This window comes from Halichoerus grypus, chromosome 14 (genome assembly GCF_964656455.1).
Source record: "Halichoerus grypus chromosome 14, mHalGry1.hap1.1, whole genome shotgun sequence".
Classification (NCBI taxonomy): Eukaryota; Metazoa; Chordata; class Mammalia; order Carnivora; family Phocidae; genus Halichoerus; species Halichoerus grypus.
In genome coordinates, this window is record NC_135725.1 from 25,959,913 (window position 1) to 25,983,275 (window position 23,363).

A 23,363-nucleotide genomic window follows, 5' to 3' on the forward strand; every position below is an offset into this window, starting at 1 on the left:
GGGTAGGAGCCAGAGGTTAAGGCTGTCATACCAATTTTTCAAGAAACATCAGAAACTTGGATTTCTATGGGGAATCTCCCAAATTTTAAATGTTGGCAATCAGTAAAAACAAAACAAACAAACAAACCAGTCTGCAAGTGAAGTCAAAATCGTGTGCAAATTAATATGGCCTACAGGCCACTGGTTTTCAACATCTGACACTGTATTTTAGGGGACATAGTGGCCCATGTATATTAGACTAGACCTAAAATTACACTTGAGGGAAATAGCTGTCCTGCCATCAGCCCTCATAAATAAAGAGGAAAACCAGTCCTTTATTCAGGTATGGATTTGTGTTAAGCAGCACAAGTTTCATAAAATATCAATCCTTCCTTCCTTTACCTCACCTGCCTATTAAAATATATGGCTCTCCAGTCAAAACAAAACAATAAATATTTTCCAGGTACCCTCGGGGACTACAACCTCAAACCTACTGATATTCAGTATCTATCAAAGGCTTGGCCCAGAAGATAACTCCTGCAGGGCAGTCTGAACAGTAAATACTCAGAAGGTCATGTGATATGCGGCCACCAGCAAAACTGTCCTGTGTTAGTTAGGTTTTAACCCATACAGAGCAGCCTTACAAGAAACAATTTAATACATCTCAATGCTATATTTGCTATAAGGATGTCATGGGAAATGCTGTTCATTACATTAAGTACTCCCCGAGGAGCCACAGAAGATAATCTTTATAGAGTATGGTTTAAGCCATATACATGATCACTATATATAAAGGACTCTCGGCTCTGCCATTTACTAACGGCATAACCTTGTTGCTCAAAAACCCTAAGCTTCAGCACAGTCTTGTGTAAAATAAGAGGAAGAATAGCAATTTCCTCACAGAGCCATTATAACGTGAAATGGCATACTTCATATACACACGCACACTGCGCAAAAAGTGCTGATTACTCAGTTCTCTGCCTGGCTCATAAACACTCAGAGTCATCTACCACTGTTGCTCCTACTAAGATTTCTACCACTGTCTCCATTCCAGAAGTACTTACATTTCCCCTGAGCCATCCTAGACTTACTATAAGGAAATCCAGGGTTTTGCTTTCCTTATTTTGCTTTTGCCACAATTCTTTTACCTACTTTTTAATTTTAAATTTCTGAACACATAATATATTGACAAGGAGCAAAAATCATATGCTACATAAAAGTACAAGATGGAGACTCTCCACACAATCCATATCCTCCCTCCATCTAGCTAACTACTTGTATTACTTTCCTTCCGCAAGCACCTTATAGCTCCTTCCATCAGTGCCTAGAGATTTTACTGTTTTTTAATCACTGCACAGCATTCACAGAAAAGATATACCATAATGTATTTAACTAGTCCGACTGATGAGCACGCCGTAACGAAAAACTTTGAACACCATTTCACAGATGTGCAAATTATATGTATATATATCATGCATATAAATTATAAATTCCCATAATGTGTCAAAGGAAATATGTACTGTTAATCTTGATAGACCCTGTCAGACTGCCCTCCACAAGAGGTACTATCAATTTGCAATCCCATTATCAATGTATAAGGGAGCCTGTTCCTCCACAGCCTCATTAATAGAATGTGCTATCAAACTTCTAGATTTTGGCAATTTGATATGTGGGACATGATATCTCAGTACATTTTAATTTGCATTTCTTTTATTTTGAGAGAAGTTGAACATATTTCTGTGATTAAGAGTCACTGTATTTCTTTGTCATATTTTTCATTTTATTTTGATAAAAGTATTTGGTAAATGCTTTTTAAAACAAGGCAATATGAATTATATTTTATTATAAAATACAGTTAGACAATTCTAAAACATACAGAAAAAATAATGGAAAGTAAAATCAAAATGCTAAAAGTAACCACCTCTGGGGAATGGGGCAAAGAAGGACCTTTCTTCTTTCTACTTTTTCTCATGCTCTAATTTTACAGAATATGAAAACAGGAAAAATGTACCCAAAAATGCTAAGCATACTTTAAACTACAAGAGATGAGTTTCACTTTAATTTGTAAGCCAACTTAAACCAAAACTATGGATTCAAGTAATTATCAGTACGTGATTACAGTAAAAAAAAAAGAAAATTTAAGGGTTAAAGTACTATCTACATTGAGATGTGAAGCTTATAATAGGGCTTTCCCCCTTCCATATGAGGTGAAGAAATTTTTAACGAAGTTTTATTCATTTGCTGCATTATTTTAAAAAGATTAATGATTAAAAGGTCAGTGATAATCATAAAGTAGAAATTCAAAATAACAAAAAGATATTTTCACTGAGTAATTTTAAGAAATCTAATGCCTTTTTCTGAAAATAATAAAATAGTAAATCCTTAATAATTTTGACATTATTCATTTACAATTTTACTGCATTCGAACAGGGGCTGGGCTAAAAAGTTGGCAAATAATTTATAAAATGTTTATCATTTGCTCAAAAACTAAGTTGCAGAAGACTAGGAAAATAAGATAAGCAAACTAGAAACAATATCTTCAATGTAGTATTTCAAAAACGGCAGCATTCCTGAGTACTAAGAAATACTTACTACCTGGCCCATATTGGATATTTTATCACATATACAGAACCAGGAAGCCTTCAGACTACCTAGCTACTAGAGTCAAGCAAACTTTTCCTTTAAGGACCAAGTAGTAAATATTTCAGGCTTTGAAAGACACATGGTCTCTGTGACAACCATTCAACTCTGCCATGGTGGCACCAAAATAGTCATAGATCATACATAAACAAATAGGAATGAATGGCTGTCATACAATTTTTATGTGTCACAAAAAAATTTTTTTTCCAGATTTTTTTGAACCATTTAAACATGTAAAACCACTCTTAGCTTGTGGGCTGAACATAAACAGACAGTAGCGAGCTGTATTTGACAACAAGCCATAGTTTGCTAACCATGATCGAGGTGAACAAACTTTTCTGATCATGACCTACTAGAAATATTTTAAAAATCACTGTCCTGATGAGCCGTCTGGGTGTTAAGTGTCCGACTCTTGATTTCGGCTCAGGTCATGATCTCAGGGTCATGGGATGGAGCCCCACTTCCGGCTCTGTGCTCAGCGGGGAGTCTGCCTGAGATTCTCTCTCTCCCTCTGCCCCTCCCCCGGGCACACTCTCTCTAAAATAGATAAATAAATCTTTAAAAAAAAATTACTGCCCTGAGTGCACGCATGCACGCGCACGCACGCACACACACATTCGCCCCTGAAACAAAGGTTTATGAAATAACACTTTGATGTACTACATGTGACACACTATTATTTTCTCCTTTAATATTAGTTACTAAATGGGCATCAATCCATAGTTTGAAAAGAAAATTGCTATCTAGAGAAATTAAGTTATTTCACTCAAACATGCACACAGAGAATTAGTGGGACAGCCAAGTCTAGAATCCAAACACTTTACTTGCTTTTCAGGTGCCCTGTCCTGCCAGGACACACCACAGTGACTCATCACACTTATCAAGTCAAACCCACTGGTTCAAGTATGCTTGCTACGTGCATTTATTCTTCCAGTCTCAAATTAATGTCACTTGAAGGAACAAATGCAGTTCCCCCCCAGTTCCTGTGAGCATCTCCTAAGGAGAGCCTGAAAAGACAAATACCAGCAGGACAAACTTTGTCCCCAACACTGCAACCGTTCTCAGGGCTGCAACTCCTCATCTCTATCCCCCAACATCAATCTAAATCCCCCTCTCCCTCAGCTCCACTCCTGCAAGTCTTGGATTAAGTGACCCAAACTTAGAGAGGTCTGAGCCCCTGGCAATCATATCATCTCATTCCAGGGTCGCTGTGACATGCTCACTCACACTTAAAATGAGTGGATCACTTGAGTTCCACACATATACAACCTGCTGCCATGGCATGTACAAGCAATCTTACCTCCTTTAGCTGATCTGGGTCAAGACGGTAGAGCCTATTTCTGCCTGCTGGTCCTAGACACAAGAAGCTACAGTAACCTGTTGGCAACCACAGCTTGCAGTGAAGTTGTACCCTTACTATGTCCCCCCCATGGAAAGACTACATCCACTTTGGGAACCCTGCAGAGATCAGAGGTACAGGGACAGAAAGCACCAAGTCCCCCAGTGGGACACTGTGAGCTACAGGAAGGTAGGACTACTTCCTGTCCCCACCTCCTGGTACGAGACTTATGTGTTCTTTCTTTTGGGGATACAGAACCATGTGGAAGTTTCTAGTTTGGTGCATATACACTTCATTCTGAAAGATGGCAACCCATCACTGCAGAGTATTTCCTCCTAGTTGGAGCTGCACTGTGCCTTCTGAAAGCCATTCTAGCACTCCAAGAGGCCAGCTGCCTCTGGACAGTGCAGTGTGTGATGCAACCAGTGGATGCCAGAGCACATGCCCACTCCCACACACCTCTCCCAGCAAAGTGAGTCCCCTGTTCTGATGCTATGTTACATGTCATTCCATACCTGTGGGTCAAGGAGCCAACTGGTAGCATTAAACATATACTAAGTTGCTAAGTAAAAATGATTAATTTATATGATACATTAAATACAAAAAATTAGTAAGATACAACTGTTGCTTTAAAAAAGCCTATAGTCCAAGGAAAATCAAATGCCTACAGCACTGTCTTCCTGTATCACTACATACTATATTCATAACAAGATCACAGAGATTAGGCACTAGTAAACCATCACCACAAAACCCTAAACATAATCACTGAAAATAGTCAAGTTGCACCACAATTGTACTTAATATGCCAAATATTACTAGATGGTAATAGTTAATACTATTTGTAATTTCTAAAATTAATTGGCAAGGTTTAATAACTTTAGTTACTGCTTTTTATGAGTCCCAAATTTTCATACTGAGTATTTCCAATTTCAATTTTTGCAAAATAATACTGTCCACATTTCTATTTTTAAATCATATATCTAAATCAAGTTCAAATTATAATCAAATTACTAAATTAATATATTACTAATATTTATTCAAAGATTAGTAAATAATCTATATATTCAGATGCCATCTAAATAAAAAATTTCTAAATTGTCCAATGGTCAGGTTTACTATGCTGGCTTCATCTGAATAAGTAATGAGTTTAGAAAAGAAACAAAGTTAACCCATAAGGATAACTGCAAATAAGCGCAAATTTCCAAAGCAGGATAAAAAAATTACAGTAACTTTAATCCAGAGTACTTTTCTTCCTAAATACCCACATTTAACAATGGTCTTGTTTAAGAGAAAGAAGAAACCTGAAACTCACCTTTGTACACCATAAGGTCTTTCTAAAATAGGCTCTCTGAATGGAGGCGGAATGTGACCAAAATAATCAGGATAAGCCACTTCTGAATATTCTGGGACAGACTTTGTATTTTTCACAATCTCAATATAGAGATCTGAGTCGTGGAGGGTGGGTCCATCAGAGACTTCCGCTGATGCTTGTTCCACTGATGAAGTAGATTCTGTATCTTCATCATCCTCAGTTTCAACTCCAGTACAACAAAGCTTCCCTAGCTGAACTGTTCTTCCCTCAAACAGAACATTTCCACAAGTGGCCATGTGTGGACAAGTTTTAGTGCACGTGAGGACGGTAAGAGGGAGACTGTAGTCCTTCTTCGCTCCTGCATTAAAACCTGGGGCTGTCTGAGAAGGGATATTCTGCAACGTAATTCGGTCCAAGGCCTTCACAATATCATTGTTTAAGCCCTGGGCCGAAGAAATAGTTCTGTTTTGATCACCTAGCTGCTGTTGTGATGTTCTGTCATTATCTTTAATATCTTCTTTCACCAGATCCATACAGGTAGGTTTCTTATCACCTTCATCTCCTTTAGGAGACACATTTGCTTTCCTTACAACTCCTTTTTTTAAATTGCCTGGATTCCCAGATGCTTCCTCTCCCGCAGTAGGAACAACAATAGGACCACGTACTTTTCCCTCAAATACAAAAGGCTTTGGTTCTTTGGAGATTAAATCATAGTCCTTTGAAAATAAAAAAAAAACACGTTTAATCTTTAATCTGTAAATATTAAAATGTATTAACAAAACTAAGACTACATTCTTGTATATACTGCTTCAGAAAACTAACATTTGAAAATTATAAAAATGGATAAAATAGAGTACGTTTTAATTTCACTAAATAAAACACAAAATACTTAGCCACAAAATTCATCACACTTATTTTACTTTTTCTATTATAAAAATAATGCCTACATATAAGAGAAATATGGGAAATTTTACAGAAGCACAAAGACATTAAAAGCATCCAGACTCCTATTAAAGGAAACACAACTGAACTGTTACTCATTAACTCAACAATTAGAGTGTCTGTTTTGTGCCAAGCAGTGTTTCAGGCACTTAAGTACCATCAGCTTAAAAACAAAAATAGAAACAAAAAGCCTCTTCCCTCTTGCAGCTTACATTCTTCTATGGAAGGAAGGGAGAGGACTGTCAACACAACCAATAATAAACATGACATAGGCGTGCCAGGGTAGCTGAGTCGGTTAAGCAGCCACTCTTGATTTCGGCTCAGGTCATGATCTGATCAGGGTCCTGAGATCGAGGCTCCCACCCCATCAGGCTCTGGGCTTGGCAGGGAGTCAGCTTGAGGATTCTCTCCCTCTCCCTCTGCCCCTCCCCCTGCTCGTGTGTTCTCTGTCTTCCCTCTCTAAAATAAATAATTTTTAAAAAATGACATAAATGTATTTTATGCAATGTAAGTAGGCTAAAGTGTTAAAGAGGGGAGGAAGGGGTACTGTGGATTGGGAGTGCCAAGGGGAGAGAAGATGGGCTACAATCTGAAATCCCATGGATTAGTGAAGCCTCCCTAAGAAGATGACATAAAAGCAAAGGCAGAAAGGACTGCCATGCACAGAACCCAGAGTCGAAGAATGTCTGGGATACGCAGAGAACAGCAAGGGGGTCAGGATGGCTGGCACAGAATGAGCAAGATGAATTCCAAGATGTAAAAGAGGACCAGATCCTGTCGGGCTTTGCAGGCTATTTTAAGAATTTTGGTTTTTACTCTGAATGACACTGGGAGCCAATGGAGGGTTTGGGAAGAGGAGTGCCATGAGATGGCTTACATTTAGAACAAAACACAACAAAATAGAACCTGTAAGCGTAGAGTTTCTTAACCACCTGGAATACAGGGTTTCTTAACCACAGGGGTTGAGGCATTTGATCTAAATAATTCGTTTTTAGAGAGAGGGAAGCAAACCATAAGAGACTCTTAACTATAGAGAACAAACTGAGGGTTAATGGAGGAAGGTGGGCATTAAAGAGGGCACTTGTTGTGATGAGCACTGGGTGTTATATATAAGTCATGAATCACTAAACTCTAGGCATGAAACCAATTTTACCCTGTATGTTAACTAACTAGAATTTAAATAAAAATTTGAAATTGTGTGTGTGTGTGTGTGTTTCTTTTTTGTTTGGTTTTGGTTCTGTATTTCAGGGGTCAGGGGTAGCAAGATGGGCAGCACTGTCTTGCACATTGTAAGATGTTTGGCAGCATCCCTGGCCTCTCTCCTCTGTACATTCTAGATGCCAGTAGCATCCCCACCCATTTGTGATCACCAAAAATGTCTCCAGACATTGTCAAACATCCCCTGGAGACAAAATCACCCCAGTTGAGAACCACTGTTCTAATGTCCTTCTGAGGACTGAGGAGAGGAGAGTAGAAGCAGGGGACCAATTAAGAGTCTAGGCAAGTTGGTAAGAAGGGGTTGGATTCTAAATGCACTTTGAGCCAGAAGTGTCAAAGACCAGATGCAGGACATAAGGTACAGAGAGGTATCACACATGGCGCCAGAGTGCTTGCCTAAATAAATGAAAAGCACCAGTTTAGCTCTGAGAGGTTAAATGTGAGTATTAAAGTAGGCAATTAGACATACAAGTCTAGAATTGAGAAGAACTATACATCCAGAAGATAAATATTTGGGAGTCATTAGCATACAGATACTATTCCAAACCATGAGACTGGAAATCATCAATGGAAAGAACTAAAGAGAAGAGAAAAGACTGAACACTGAGGCACTACAATCAATCTACAGAGGCTGAGGAGATGAAGATAAAACAGAAGAGATGTTCTGAGAAGGAAAAGCCAGTCTGGAAAGACAAACACCAGGAAAGAAAAATGTCCTGGAAGCCAGGTTTAAAAAAAGAATGCTGCTGACAGGTCAAGTAAACATCTCTCTTTTTGTACTTACAGAAATATTTTTTTATCTATATAAGACTCTACCAAAGAAATATACCACAATTGATTTAACCTTTATTCCACAGTTAGGCATTAAATCCTTTACACAACAGAGAAAGATTTAAACACATGAACAAAGTGTATAATTAAGCCATTTCCAAAATTTTATTATTATAAAGAATTCTGTAATGAACATTGTTTTGCATATATTTTTTCTTTGTTTAGGATGATTTCCTAAGCACTGACATGGACTTACAAAAGGTCAGATACTATAATCAATTTTAATGTTTAATACAAATTGTCCAAATACCCTCCAACAATACTTATCTTAATGCTTATTCTCAATAACGGTGTATGAGATTATCTATTTCAACTGCTCCTCTTCCTTGCCAACATTTGGTACTATAGTTTTAAAACACTTTTTCAAAAGTGGTAGATAAGAGATATCGTCTAATGCTATTTTAATTTTAATTTCTCTATGAGAAATTTTCTCTATGAGAAAAGCAAAAAATTTTCTAGACATCTGTTAACTGGTTTAATTCTTCACAGGTAACTTTTTTTGTTCCTGGAGTATAGGGCTTTTATTTTGTTGTATAAATTCATACATTAAAAAATACACACACACACACACACACACACACACTAATCCTCTAAGCCAGTTTTTGCAAATATTTTTCTGAATTTGCACTTCTTTTCATTTTCTTTAACTTCTTTACACACATTATGTCACGAAAATTAAGAATCTTTTCCTCTGTGATTCATTCCTTAAATACCCACTGTATAAAAACCAGGGACTCAAAGATGATTCACTCTCAGCCCCTCTACCACGTCTAATCCAAGGAGACAGTGGAGGCACAAAGGAGGTAGTAGGTAGGTGGGCTCTGCATTACAGCCGCTGAAGGGAAAAAACTCTGTTGATTTATAAAGACTAGCATACAAAGAACAGTGCCAAATTAAGTGACATTTAATATCTAGATGCCATTTTGATCCAAGAAGTTGCTTCAGTATCAAAGTCAGTACACAGCAGATGAAGTTTTCCCATAAACAAGAGTGTAATATGAAAGCTGCTTTTTGTAGAGTATAAGCACATGCCACGTACATAAATGAATTTAAAATAATAAGTTGAGGCAAACAGTTCAAAGAGGTTTTATTTTTAGAACAGCAAGTTAACTATAAATATTTTGATGTTAGTCTGCTCATCTATGATCTGAGATCATGCTGAATTGAGAACATCCCCCAAACTACAATTTAATGCATTGGGAAAAAAAACTAAAAACAGTAATTCCAGCTACAATCTTCAGATCACCCTCGTGATATGTGTCATGGGTCCATTTTTCCTGAAAGAGCTTACACTGAAGCAATTTCCCCTGTTTTGGAGGATTTTGTAGTTAATTTTAACTTTGACTATTGTTTGGAAAAGATGGGCTGCCTATGTAGATATGATAGCTTTTTCATAAAACGGATGTTTATTTTGTATTAAAAATACCACTGCGCTTGTTTTACACCATTTGTATACATGTGGTAATATTAATGCTGAACTGTAAAATTCAGGTATTAAAATGTGACCTTGTAATTCTAAAAAAAAAAAAAAATTCTGTTGTAAGAAACATGGTGAGCTAGGTATCAACCCACGGGAACGCTTACAATTGTTGGAAAGATATTAAAATATTTTAAGTACAACAAGTGGATAAGACAGCAAAAACAAAGAACAAATAGTAATGAAGATGGGACCCCAAAGTGGTAAGACTGAAGGTGGCTTTCACTTGGAAAACATTTGCTAAACCAGGTGACCTGGGGTTTAGGTTTTTCTATCTCAGAGTATAAAGCATAACTATCCCAGAACCTGCATAAGGTGGGGAGTCTACCAAAAGATCCTCCTCCCATAAAGATGAAACCCCAGAGAACGAAACACTTGATATAAATTCCCTAGAAATAGCCCCACCACAAAAGAAATAGCAAAGAAAACCAACAGTCTCAAACCTTAGCACTAAGAGGGTAAAAAATATTACTCATAAATTAGTACCAAAAGCCTGCCATCACATCACACAGACTGCATCCTGAATTCACATTATCTGAATGGTCCAAAAACCCTCAAGGAGGAATGTAACCTCTAAGAGTGCCTGTCAAAAGGAATAACAACAAAAACTTCTGGAGTTTCCACATAAGCTCCACAAGCAGAATTATAAAGAAATGATCAGCTCATTGGAGAAAAAAAAAACAACTAAATGAAAAATTAAGCAAGTAGAAGGAACTAAAACAAACATGTAGGAAAAGACCTGCAAGAATTTCAGACACTAAAATTATAAGACTAATTAAATGGCCATATGTAATATGTTCAAAGAAATAAAAGACAAGAAACAAGAAGTTTACCATAGCACGTACCCTCCCCAATGCTATGGTGAGCACTGTGAATTGTGTAAGACTGCTGAATCACAGACCTGTACCTCTGAAACAAATACTACATTATATGTTAAAAAAAAAAAAAAAAAGAAGAAGAAGATAGTAGGAAGGGAAAAATGAAGGGGGGGAATCAGAAGAGGAGACGAACCATAAGAGACTATGGACTCTGAGAAACAACTGAGGGTTCTAGTGGGGAAGGGGGTGGGGGGATGGGTTAGCCTGGTGATGGGTATTAAAGAGGGCACGTTCTGCATGGAGCACTGGGTGTTATATGCAAACAATGAATCATGGAACACTACCTCAAAAACTAATGATGTAATGTATGGCGATTAACATAACATAAAAAAAAGAAATGTAAAAAAAAAATTAAAATTAAAATAAAGAGGATTGCTAAATGTTCCAATGATAAAAAAAAAAAGAAACAAGAAGTGGGGCGCCTGGGTGGCTCAGTCGTTAAGTGTCTGCCTTCGGCTCAGGTCATGATCCCAGGGTCCTGGGATCGAGCCCCGCATTGGGCTCCCTGCTCTGCGGGAAGCCTGCTTCTCCCTCTCCCACTCCCCCTTCTTGTGTTCCCTCTCTCGCTGTCTCTCTCTGTCAAATAAATAAATAAAATCTTAAAAAAAAAAAATTTAAAAAAAAAGAAACAAGAAGTTTAAGAGTGATGAAACAAATTTTTTTAAACCTTCTAAAACCAAAAATAAAACAAGTTTGAGTATCTAATGGATGTTTATAATGACCAAATCAGATAGAGCCAAAAATAAAACTACAAAACTGGCAGACTGTTCAAATGAATTTAGTTGAATGCAGCATAGAGAAAGAGAAAGAAAACATGAAAAAGAGTTAAAAGATATGGAAGAGAGTAAAAAAGTCTACAACCAATTAGTAATGCCAAAAGAAAAGAGAGAAGGAAAGAGAAAAAAGGCAGTGTCTGGAGGAGAGGTGAGTTTTTCCAACCCCTAAGAGAAAACAACTCAGATTCCAAAAGACAGTGAATCCCAAACAAGATTTAAAAAAAGAATACCTGCCTTTAGTCAACACTACTAGGAAACTGTGGAGCATGAAGCTAAAGAAATTATCTTGAAAATCACCAGAAACAACGTGTTTATATAAAGCGAAAACATACACTTTGCATACATACTACCCAGCGATTTCACTCATAGGTATTTACCCAAGAGAAATGAAGGCAAATTTCCACAAAAAGCTTTTTACACAGATGCTAGTATCAATTTTATTCACAGTAGCCCCAAACTGCAAACATTCCAGTATTCATCAAGTAAACAGATAAAGAAATTGTGGTACTTCCATACAATGAAATACTACTCAGCACTCAGGAAAGAGCCACTGATACATGCAATAACATCAGTGAATCTCAAAACCCTAAGACGAACACAGAGGCCTTAAACAAGAGTACATTCACATAGGATTCCAGTATGAGAAGTTCCATAACAGGCAAAATTAACCTACAGTGACAGAGAGCAGATCAGCAGTTACCTGGGCAGGAGGTAAGGAGACTGACCACAAAGACACAGGGGCCCAGGGACACACCTGGGGTGACAGAAATAATTCTGTATCTTGGCTGGGTTGGTGGTTGCACAGTTGTATGAATTTGTCAAAATTCACTGAACTTAAAGATGAATAATTTACTGCATGTAAATTATACTTCAATAAAGCTGATTTTTAAAAATTAGCCAGAGAAACTAACTTTCAAGAATAATCATTCTTGAAAGACACTTTCAAACCAAAAGAGAGAGACAGAGACTAAAAGACATAATTCCAGCAGAAGGAAAGTAAGTCAGACTGAAGGTCTGAGAAACAAGAAGTAAAAAACAAAAAAGTAGTAAAAATGTCTGTAAATCTTAAACACTTAATGTAAAACACAAAGCAGTACCATCATATGGATTTTTTTTTTTAAAGCTAGAGTTAAAAAATTAAAAGTTTGTACATTGGTTTGGGAGGTGATTATACTTAAAGTATCCCAAGTTTCCTTTTATAATTAAAAGAAAGAAGAAAAGTCCCAATTAACGTCAGAATAGTAAAAATGTGTGTTACAACATCAAGAGTAGCTAGAATTTCTGTATATGTGTCAATACTCAAACTGACACTTTAAAGGAATGCACTTTATTGTATGTAAATTATATCTCAACAAAGTTGATTAAAATAAAAAAAAGTAACAAGACTGTATAGCTTTCAAACAAATTAGGGTGAAAAAGTGAAACAAAAACATAGTCAATCCAAATGAAGGCCAAAAAAAAGACAAAGACACAGAGATGAAACAAATGGAAACACAAAATAAGATCTCATAAATATAAATCCAAATACAGTAATAATTATATGTAAATGAACTAAATGCTCCAGTTAAATGGCAAAGACGCAGACTTGATTTTTTTAAATCAACTATATACTGTTTGTTTATACTATATACTGTGGTATATAGTAGTTTATAGTATAAACTATACTGTTTATACTATATACTGTTTAAAAAGATACACACCTAAGGATATCAAAAAGTTGAAAGTAAAAAGATTTTAAAAAGATAACAGGCAAGGGGCACCTGGGTGGCTTGGTAGGTTGAGCAGCTGACTCCTGATTTCAGCTCAGGTCATGATCTCAAGTTGTAGGATTGAGCCTGCACTGGACATGGAGTCTGCTCAAGATTCTCTCCCTCCCTCTGCCTCTGCCCCCCGACTCATGAGCTCTCCCTCTCTCAAAAATAAAATAAAAATAAAAGACACCAGGCAAGTCACCAAAGTTAATTTAGCTACATTAATATTTTTTTTTTTTTACTTTTTTGCCTTAAATTCTTAGAGATAAGCAACTTTACAGCATCAGTAACTTCATAACTATTAAAAGTTCATTTCAGGGATGCCTGGGTGGCTCAGCTGGTTAAGCGTCCAACTCTTGATTTTGGCTCAGGTCATGATCTTTTAGGGTCCTGGGACAGAGCCCTGCGTTGGGTTCTGCGCTCAGCAGGGAGTCTGCTTGGGATTCTGTTTCTCCCTCTCTTCCACCCCCTACCTGCTCTCTCTCTCTCTCTAAAATAAAATAAACTTTTTTTTAAAAAGATTAAAAAAAAAAGGGGCAGGAAAATCAAGAGATGGCACTGTAAGCCTACCGTTTAGATACATGGGGATTTCAACTTCAAAACCATGCTCAAAGTGATTCCAGGAAAGAGCAAGTGGGAAGGGGACCCAGTTTTTCCTGATTAAACTATATAAAACTATGTGACTCTTTAAATTCTGTCCATACATAACTTTAATAAAAATTTAAAACCAAATTAAAAAGAGGAAAAAAAGAAAAACAAAAGTCCATATGGTAACTGTCATTATGCTACCACAAACATTTGAAAAAAGAGCTGTGAAAATTCAGAATTTTGACACTTCCAATATTCTGCCATTAAGAAACAAAAGCATATAAAACTGTAATTGTCACTATGAATAAATAATTATAGTTTTAAAAGCATGGTAAGGGCCTTCAAAAAGTCTGTTGATAATTATTTTAACAATTCTGTATCTTGCCTTCAAATGCATTCAATTTGCCTCCATCTGGCCACTGAATAATAGCCTTAACACATGTGGAAACAAAGTGGATGGTGTTCAGAATCCCAACAAGCACATCAAGTAATTTTAAGCCCCAATGGTTGATACTGAAAATGACATGCAAATCCAAATGGAAAAAGTCATAATCGAAATTGATTTATGTTTAATATGTCATGATCTGCCAGTATTTGATAAGATGATGGCTGAAAAAAATCCTTTCAAATACTTATCTGGAACCAACCAATATTTTTAATTCTCAAAAATATGTCACTTAAATACTGCTGCTTAGATATAGTTCCAACACACACTTCAAAAAACAGAGACTAAAGTATTTGAACAATGCGTTCCTCTGAAATTTAAAAATGCAAAAGACAGTCAAGTGCCAACACAACTACTTTAGAAATGATTTTCCAGTTATGTAAATAAAAGACAATGTGCTATTCCCCATAACACATGCTACAGAAATACAGCTGTTCTACATTTTTCTTTATGGCAAAATAGAGAGACACATTAATAAATACATGTTATCTGAAATACCTGAAGCAGCTTCTTTTGCTTAAATATAATAAAAAGGAGTGACTCACTTGGGGAGACTTTTCAGAGCACTTACACTCTGACAAACCTGTCTTCACCATCTGACCCTGGCCAAGTCAGACCAAAAGTAGGAACCTGCTCTCCTACAAGCAGCCAAACTAAAGGACAAGCTGGCTGGCTATTAGGTGCCAAGCAGGAAACCATCAAGGGTAGCCTGTTCCAGGTGAAGCATTAACAGGCAGACACACAAGAACTCACCGTCACAGCCTACAAGAAAGAAGTGGCCTGGGAAAGAATGAGAATCAAAATCCTGGCCTTGACACCCATTAAAAAAATTATTTTTCTTTATTCCCACATCAAAACTCTTACCATTTTTAAACATGTTATATAGTTCTTATACATACAGAGAGAAGAAAGTAGGTGACTTCTTCACATAATAATCAATCCCCTCCCCACCTAAATCCCTTCCACAATATTTTTCTGCATTGAGTTAGCAGTATCTCCAGGGTTTTATTTTGAGTTCTTTAGCTGGGCACAAAGGTGTTGAAAGAGTAGCCAGATACTTCTGGTACGTTCAGTGGGAGAAAATCACCCTGCATCGTTTCCCAAATGCCTCTTCCTGCATTCTTGTTCTCTTTTTGACAGATAGCGCTCTCCTTTATCCCTGCCTTCCTTCTAGTTCCCCTGATTTCAGAGGACCCTCCAATATCCCCCAAATCTCTGAAAGTGCCAAGGAACTGGGGAGGGGAGAAGGTCAACCTGCTGCTGCTCCTAGTGCATCCAAAGCTCCTAAGTTCCTAAAGAGAGCCCTGAATATGACAACTGTGAAATACAAACATTAGCTAGCAAGCACAGCCCAGCCCACCCTTGAGCAACAAGGTATGAACTGTGCGGGTCCACTCACACATGGACTTTTCTTCTGATACATACAGTACAGTTCACTTCCTTGTGATTTTAAATAATGTCTTCTTTTCCTTAGCTTACTTTACTGTATAAATACAATATATAATACATATAGCATACAAAATGTGTTCATCAACTGCTTATATTATGGGTAAGGATGTCAGTCAACAGTAAGCTATTAAGTAAGTTTGGGGGGTGTCAAAAGTTATACATGGATTTTTTTACTCTATTGGAAGGCTGGCACCCCTAACCCCTATGTTTTTCAAGGGTCAACTGTCCTTCCTTTTTTTATTTCCCACATATAACCTTACATTAAAGTCTTTTTCTTTAAGCAACTAGGAATTAAATGTATGGATTTGGGAGGCATGGGGGCCTGTAGTAAGAGCTGAATAAATCTGAGATTATCTGGTTTGAATGCTTTATTTTATAGGTTAAGATCCTAGGCAATTTCAGGGACTTATTCAAGTACCCACCATAAGGGCGCAGCTGAGTGAGAATAAGAAACTATCTACTAATTGCCATCAATTCAATCCGGTTTACTTGCTATGTAACCCACGCTAAGTAAGTACATTCCAATAAATAAATGAGGGTAAGAAATGTTAATGAGAAGTCACTCTCCCTGTGAACCGACTCAGATATAAAGACTTCACATTGTTCTCCCCTGGCCCTACATTCCCCAGTTATATGGTGACTGTCAGGAAAAACAATCCAACAAGTAGACACTTCAGTTTTAATTTAGCAATTTCTCAGCTCCCACCTCCCCCTTCAGTTGGATGCAACTGATAGAAAGACGACTTCAACATAAGATTTTAAAATGCCATTTTAAAGATTATTTTTTAAAAACTATGCCAATTAAAGCAATGAGCCAAAGTGATGAAAAAATGTAAAAGCTAGTCCAAAAATTTAATGAGCTAGTCCCCTCATTTTACAGATAAGTAGTTTGTAGCTCAGAATGCTAAAGTAACTGTCCAATGTCACCCAGAAAGGCAATACCACTTTCATATTTTAGAAATAAAATGCAAAGGGAAAACAGGGATTACAGGCCTAAGGAAGAAAAAACAAAAAAGAAGAACTGTTTCTTAAAATCAATTAAGATGCTGTATTTTCTATATTTATACCTGAAAATCATCAACAAGCTCAGGGAAAAGGTGTTCATACATTTTAAGTTCTTCTATCGTTCGTCCAGGTTCCTGCTGGGGTTTTAGTTTGTTAATATCCGTTTCAATATCATCATTCTGAAATAATAAAAATGTAACCAGTTAAGAAAAAGGTAAAATTACAGACTACATTTCAGATTAAAGTTTTCCAAATTATTAATTACATGTAGAGAATAATCACTGAATAAAGGTTGTACTAATTTTACCATAAATGAAATTTGCTGGTATTGGGTCATTGTTGTGTTGAAAATAGTATTTGGGCTCCTCAAGATAGAAGACCTAGTGTCAAGATCCAGACTAAAGGATGCTCCCCTCAATCTCTTTAGTTGCCATAGTTTTACTCATATTAAAGGGCAGTTAAACTTAAAAAAACTAAATTGAAAAATATAAATATATGATGGTGGTGGTGATAATCAAAATAACTAACATATACTAAGCACTGAAAATGTGAGAAGCACTATGCTAAGGATTTTACATAATTTAATCTGCAGAAGAACACTATGAAGTAGATAGCATCATTACTTCCATTTAACTGAAGAGGAAACCGAGGTAGAGAGAGGTTAAGGGGCTTGCTCAAAATTACATAGTGTGCAAAGAGTCAGGATGTAAAACTAATCATTGATTTCAGAGCATACTCTGTTGGTCTATGCACTGTCTCAAGACAAACCAGTGATTACCCTGTACTCTCGTATTCCATGGTCAACAAAGTTCCCTTAGAAAAGCTCAGTGTCACCACACACTCTTTTTCTGGGGGGGAAAAAAGTAAAAAAATTGAAAAACAGCCAGAAATTATTTCCACGCCCCTTTAGGAAGGAAGACGGTAAATTTAAAGGGGAGGTATGACCTCAGAAAAACAGGGTATGTATCTGGGATTAATTCAATCTGTATCTGTTCAAAGGCCTAATATACACTGTGCCAGAAAGACCAGTGTCAGTTTACCTACCATCCAAGCTATTCTCTCTATGACCTTCAACAAATCTGGCCTCACACAAATACAAACTCATCATTATCTTCATTGCTAAAGAGAGATATAAAGACCACTTACTAATTTTCAATGGCTTTTAATTTCAGTGAGTAAACTTACTTTTAGCCTTAAATCTATTCTACCATGCTTCAATCCTTATAATGCTTTATATACATGTATCTGACTAAATATATATACTTCATATTACCAAGTAATTTAAAAGGAAAAATATATTTTATATTTCTCATAGTTCATATTCAGGAACTTAGCTATTATTTGTATAACCAATAAAAAGATTTTCTCCCTTGCCATAAATAATAAACACTGGTTGTATTTAAAGAGTATCATGTTAGTGTATAATTATTGTATAATTATTAGGACACGAATATGTAATTTCATAGACCTTTAAATTATGCATTGATGAACCAAAATATATAATTTCCTTGTTTGGCACTAATAAAGTAGACAATGCTTTCAAAATAACAAAAAGTTTACAAAAGTATTCTTTCTCTAAACAGACCAGAATTCAACATTCAATACTACTTTGTGAAAATAGAGCCTTACATATTTGCTCTCTACTTTCAAAAAAAAATGAATTTATCTGTAAAATAGGCACTGTGAGAAAAAAAACTACACTTTGAGAGGTCAATAGCAGGAAATTCTGTTTTGGTTTAGGGGAAAACAAAGATGAAGAGCTACTGACAGACTTAGAAAAAAAAAAAAAACAACAACACAACCACCCTCCACCTCTGCTTAAAGTTCTTCTCAAGTAAAGGAGGGGAAAAGAACGCATTGAAGTTTATATACTGACAGGTCCTGGCTACTGGAGATGAGTGTTCTAAACCTCCAAGTTTCTATAAATGCTCCAAAAACTGAAAAATCTGGGGTAAAGAGAATGGAATCACTATGGTGAGGGAAAAACAGTCTCTAAAACTACAATCACAATCAAACACAAACAAATATTAAACCTGTATGTAGCAGGTTCACCTGACACAGGAAATAAATAACAAGATTTAGATAAAAAGGAAAAATTAAGTCCAAATGTAACCACCAATGACAGTAAGGCAAACTGCGGTCAAGAAGAAAAATAAGATAATACAGCTCAGCAGTCTCAAAAAGCCAGCAATTCTGTAGTCCTTAAAAAATAAATAAATAAATAACATTTTGGCTGGGGCACCTGGGTGGCTCAGTTGGTTAAGCTTCTGCCTTCGGCTCAGGTCATGATCCTGGAATCCAGGATCAAGACCCACATCAGGCTCCCTGCTCAGCGGGAAGTCTGCTTCTCCCTCCCTCTGCTACTTTCTCCCTTTCCTTTCTTTCTCTGTCAAATAAAGAAATAAAATCTTAAAAAAAAAAAAAAGTAACATTTTGGTATAGTATGGTGGTAGAGAGAGTGGACATTCACATCAGACTGCTTTATTCTGAATCCTGGCCCCACATCTTATAAGCTACATTCTGTGCCTCCTTCTTCTAATTATTAGCCCTGTAAAGCAGAGGTAATAATATCATGTACCTTATAGAATTGAGATGAAGATTTAATAATTACTATAGGTAAAGAGCAGGGACTAGCATAGATGGTAAATGCAAAAGGTCTAACTAGACTTATCGTGGTGAATATTTCATAATGTCAAATCACTGCTGTATACCTGAAACTAATAAAATATTGTATGTCAACTGTACTTCAATTTAAAAAAAAAAAAGAGCATGGGTGCCTGGGTGGCTCAGTTGGTTAGGAGTCTGCCTTCGGCTTGGGTCATGATCTTGGGGTCCTGGGATCGAGCCCTGAGTTGGGCTCCTGGCTGAGCAAGGAGTCTGCTTCTCTCTCTCCTTCTGCTGTTCCCTCTGCTTATGCTCTCTCTCTCTCAAATAGATAAATTTTTTTAAAAAATTAATTAATTAAAAAAAGAGCATGGACTAGAATAGGATTAGATGTTGAATAAATTGAATCTATTATTTTTTTCTCATTATTATAACTGGTGTGTTAAGATAAAGCAGGAGAAAATATAAGCAATCGCAGCTACTCCAGTGAATAATACAGCCAACAACTGTATTTTTCAAAGATATAAATGTCACAAAAGACTAAAAAAAAATGGAAATATTCTAAATTAAGGGAGACTTAAGGGACAAAATAATTAAACACAATATCTGATGCTAGCTCCTATTCTAGAGAGAAGGAAAAAAAAAACCTCACAAAGGATATTTATTAGATCAACTGACAAAGTGGAATATGGATGGCAGATCAGATAAAAAGTGTTATATCACTACAAATTTATCAAGTTGATAACTGCATTGTGGTTATGTAAGAGAGTACCACTATTCTTAGGAAATATTCACTGACATATTTAGGGGTAAAGGACCATGATACATAATATATGTAACTTACCCTCATATGATTTTTAAAAAATTTTTAAGTATGTATTCATGCATACACACTGACAATTTCCAAGCAGCAAAATCAGAATCATTGTTATAATTCCTATTAGTTCTATTTCCCCACCAATCTCTGTCTTTACATCTGTAGTGATCACAACAACAGATATGTTTAATGAGGACCCTGAGCCATAAAGAATAAATTATACTCAACATACTATGTTTTTAACAACATGGAAACATACAGCACAAAAGAGAAAGGTTTCTATCAAAATATGTTAAAGTATAAACTTAACAGCAATCTGAAATTTTACTATCCCAAAACATTCAGTTCCCAAAGAATCTAAACAGGTGATTTTTAATATAGCTTCTATTATCTAAAGAACACTTTACACAACAGAATTTAAATTCTCATAACTTGGATCCCACAGTTCTTCCACTTATATCAAGTCCAGAACCACAATCACACAGTTAACCCAGATATTTTGCCTTGAAAATCAGAGCCTGCACTGTTTCTCTTTCTAGCTTCTTGAGGCAAGGATGCAGACCATTATGCTGCCCAGATTGGCTAACTTGACAATTCTGCCAAAGCTTGCCTTGGTGATTGCATTCGGAGATAATGAAACTGGAACTACATCTACTATTAAAATGGGTATCTCTTTCCAGTATCTTAACATTCTATCTCCAGAGAGGGTCAAATACCCAATTGTGATGTAGCATTTCAAGACAAAAGGGCCAAGCAGGCAAGGGTCAAATGAATCCCTCCCCACCCACCAAAAAAGACTAAGCTAAACAGCTGAAAACTGAAGGAGTTAAGCAGGCATTTTTCCATAGATACTAAAATGACCCCCTGACACTAAATAAAGCAAATATCATCTCTACACTTCCAAAAGTGCCATAAAATTCTAAAAACTCCCCTGCCTCTTTACTTAACATCACACATATAACAATAATTTTTTTTATCTTGTTTCAATTCAATAAACGCTTTTGTCCATTTCTTCTCCAATTAACTGAAACCTAAGAATCATTATGTAAACACTAATTCTTACCAAAAATCCAGCAGTTACAGATTATTTTCCTACTATTTTTATATCCCCAAAAGACTGCTAAAAGAGGAACAGGTTGCTACTTAGAGTCTCAAACCACTTTCCTTCAAACTCAGATTTCCTTAGACTTTGAAACCTAAGTCAGATCAGTTACCTGAGGTTATCCTGGTCAAAAAGAGTGAAAATAAGTTATTTTAAGGACCTTTTCAGACCAATACATTCAAAGCAACATCATTTTTCATTTTCCCTTTCCTTAGTGTCCACAGTTATCACAATAAAAAGATGCGGACAAAACCAATTAATCTACCATTAAGCTACACCTATTTCCCCAATCTTTATTTTACAACTGCGTATATAATTCATAAAGTTGACCGAAGATAGAGATTTATACTAACCTTAAAATTCTGATCTACGTCATCTTCATTTTCAGTTTCATTTTCGGCTTCTAAGTCAATATCATCATTGTCATCACTTTCATCTACTACGTCATCCACTGTGACACAAAACATGCTATAAGTAGGTCAGAGGTAAGCATTCTACAACATGCACATACGAAGGAAGGATGCTATATACACACAACATTGGTATTTTAATCACCAAAGGAAAAGTAAATGAAATTCCTTATTAAAAATGTCTCTAAGGCTGTCCTAGGTGTTGAAAACCTATGAGATACTAAAATTTGAAAAAGCACTGTAGAAATGTATGGGTGTTTTTACTGATGTTCTCGATTTTTAAAAATGAATGTCTCCATTGCAACAGCCTGAATGAAACAGCTTATTTCCTGTACATGATAAATTTCAAAAACTGATTTTATTCCTTTAACAACTGATTTCCCATTTATTTGTTTCAATGACTACCATGTGCCATGTATGTAGTGTTGTGTGCTGGGAATTTTTAAAAATATATGTAAATATAGTCCCTGTCCTCCAGGAGCATATAAGGTTAAAGAGCAGAAAAGACTAAACAGGTAACTACAATACAAAAGTAAACGTTAATGAAAGCAACATTTGTTTGGGAAAACAAAGGATAGAATAACTAACTAACTAACTAACTAACTTAAGGTCAAGGGGCTATGAGTAATCACTCCACAGAACAGGTAGTAATTAAGCAGTATCCTGAAGAAAATACAGCAGCTTTCAAGGCCAACATAAGGATGGGTGAGTGTGGCTTCTAAGAAAAAAAGAGTTGAGATGATATCCCTGAAAAACGGCAAGTATAACTAAACTTGTATACTTGGGAAAGTACTAAGAAAGGCAAATAAGAATGAGAAAATGAAGGGACCAAGTAGTTTAGATTTTTAACCTATGCAAGACAAGCACTGAGAATTTTCAAGAAGAGAATGGCTTAATTTGACTTAATATTGCTCAAAAGATCACTCTGGCAGGTGTGAGAGAGGGAGCACATATATGGAAGGGGACCAGCTGACAGGAGACAGTAACTGTCTGAACCAATACAGCAGGAATGGGGATGAAGAATGAATACGCATTAGAGAAAAACTCAGGGAACAGAATGTAAAGGTACATGAGGACCACGGCCGTGGGGGAGACAAGATAAGGCAAGAAGAGTGGAAGAGTACTCAGGTAAGTAACTGAGTGCTTTAAAACAAAGGGAATATTTTAAAAGGATATTTTTCTAAACTATTTAACTCTATTGAAGAAGAAATAATAAATATTAATTGTAATATAAAGTGTACAAATGTGATGATCTGATATAAATATACATGGTAAAATGATTACCAAGATGAAGATAATTAACACAACCATCACCTCACATAATTAACAATGTTAACTGTGATGAATGTTTAAGAGCTCCTCTTGGAAATGTCCAAATATGCAATACCGTATTATTAACTATAGTCACCATACTGTACATTAGATCCTCAGAACTTAATCTTCTTAAACTGAAAATCTGTACCCTTTGATCCCAGCACCCCATTTACCACTCCCCTCACTCCTGGCATCCAACATTCTATTCTGTTTCTACAAAATCATTTTTTTTGTTTGTTTGCTTTTAAAATTCTACATGTAAGTGATACCATACAGTATTTGCCTTCCTGTCTGGCATATTTCACTGCCCTCCAGGTTCATCCATGTTGCTGCAAATGGCAAGATTTCCTTCCTTTATATTATCTTAATAATATTCATATATATCACTGTCCTTTATCCATTTATCCATCAAAGGACATTACAGTTATTTACAAATTTGGCTACTGTACATAATGCTACAGGGAACATGGGTGTACAGATCTCTCT

The 23,363-nt window shown here is 36.2% G+C and overlaps 1 protein-coding gene across 4 annotated transcripts in view; it reads right to left on the bottom strand.

Moving 5' to 3' along the window:
* The window catches only part of AGTPBP1 (ATP/GTP binding carboxypeptidase 1), a 165,936-nt gene that overhangs the window by 53,671 nt on the left and 88,902 nt on the right, over nucleotides 1-23,363 (bottom strand). For all 4 annotated transcript variants that reach the window (XM_036097661.2, XM_036097662.2, XM_036097665.2 and 1 more), the window contains exons 12-14: nucleotides 21,507-21,604; nucleotides 16,693-16,809; nucleotides 5,271-5,986 (exon numbers count right to left, since the gene is read on the bottom strand). In XM_036097661.2, coding sequence (XP_035953554.2) covers nucleotides 5,271-5,986; nucleotides 16,693-16,809; nucleotides 21,507-21,604 — 931 coding nt within the window. The remainder of the gene's footprint in view (nucleotides 1-5,270; nucleotides 5,987-16,692; nucleotides 16,810-21,506; nucleotides 21,605-23,363) is intronic.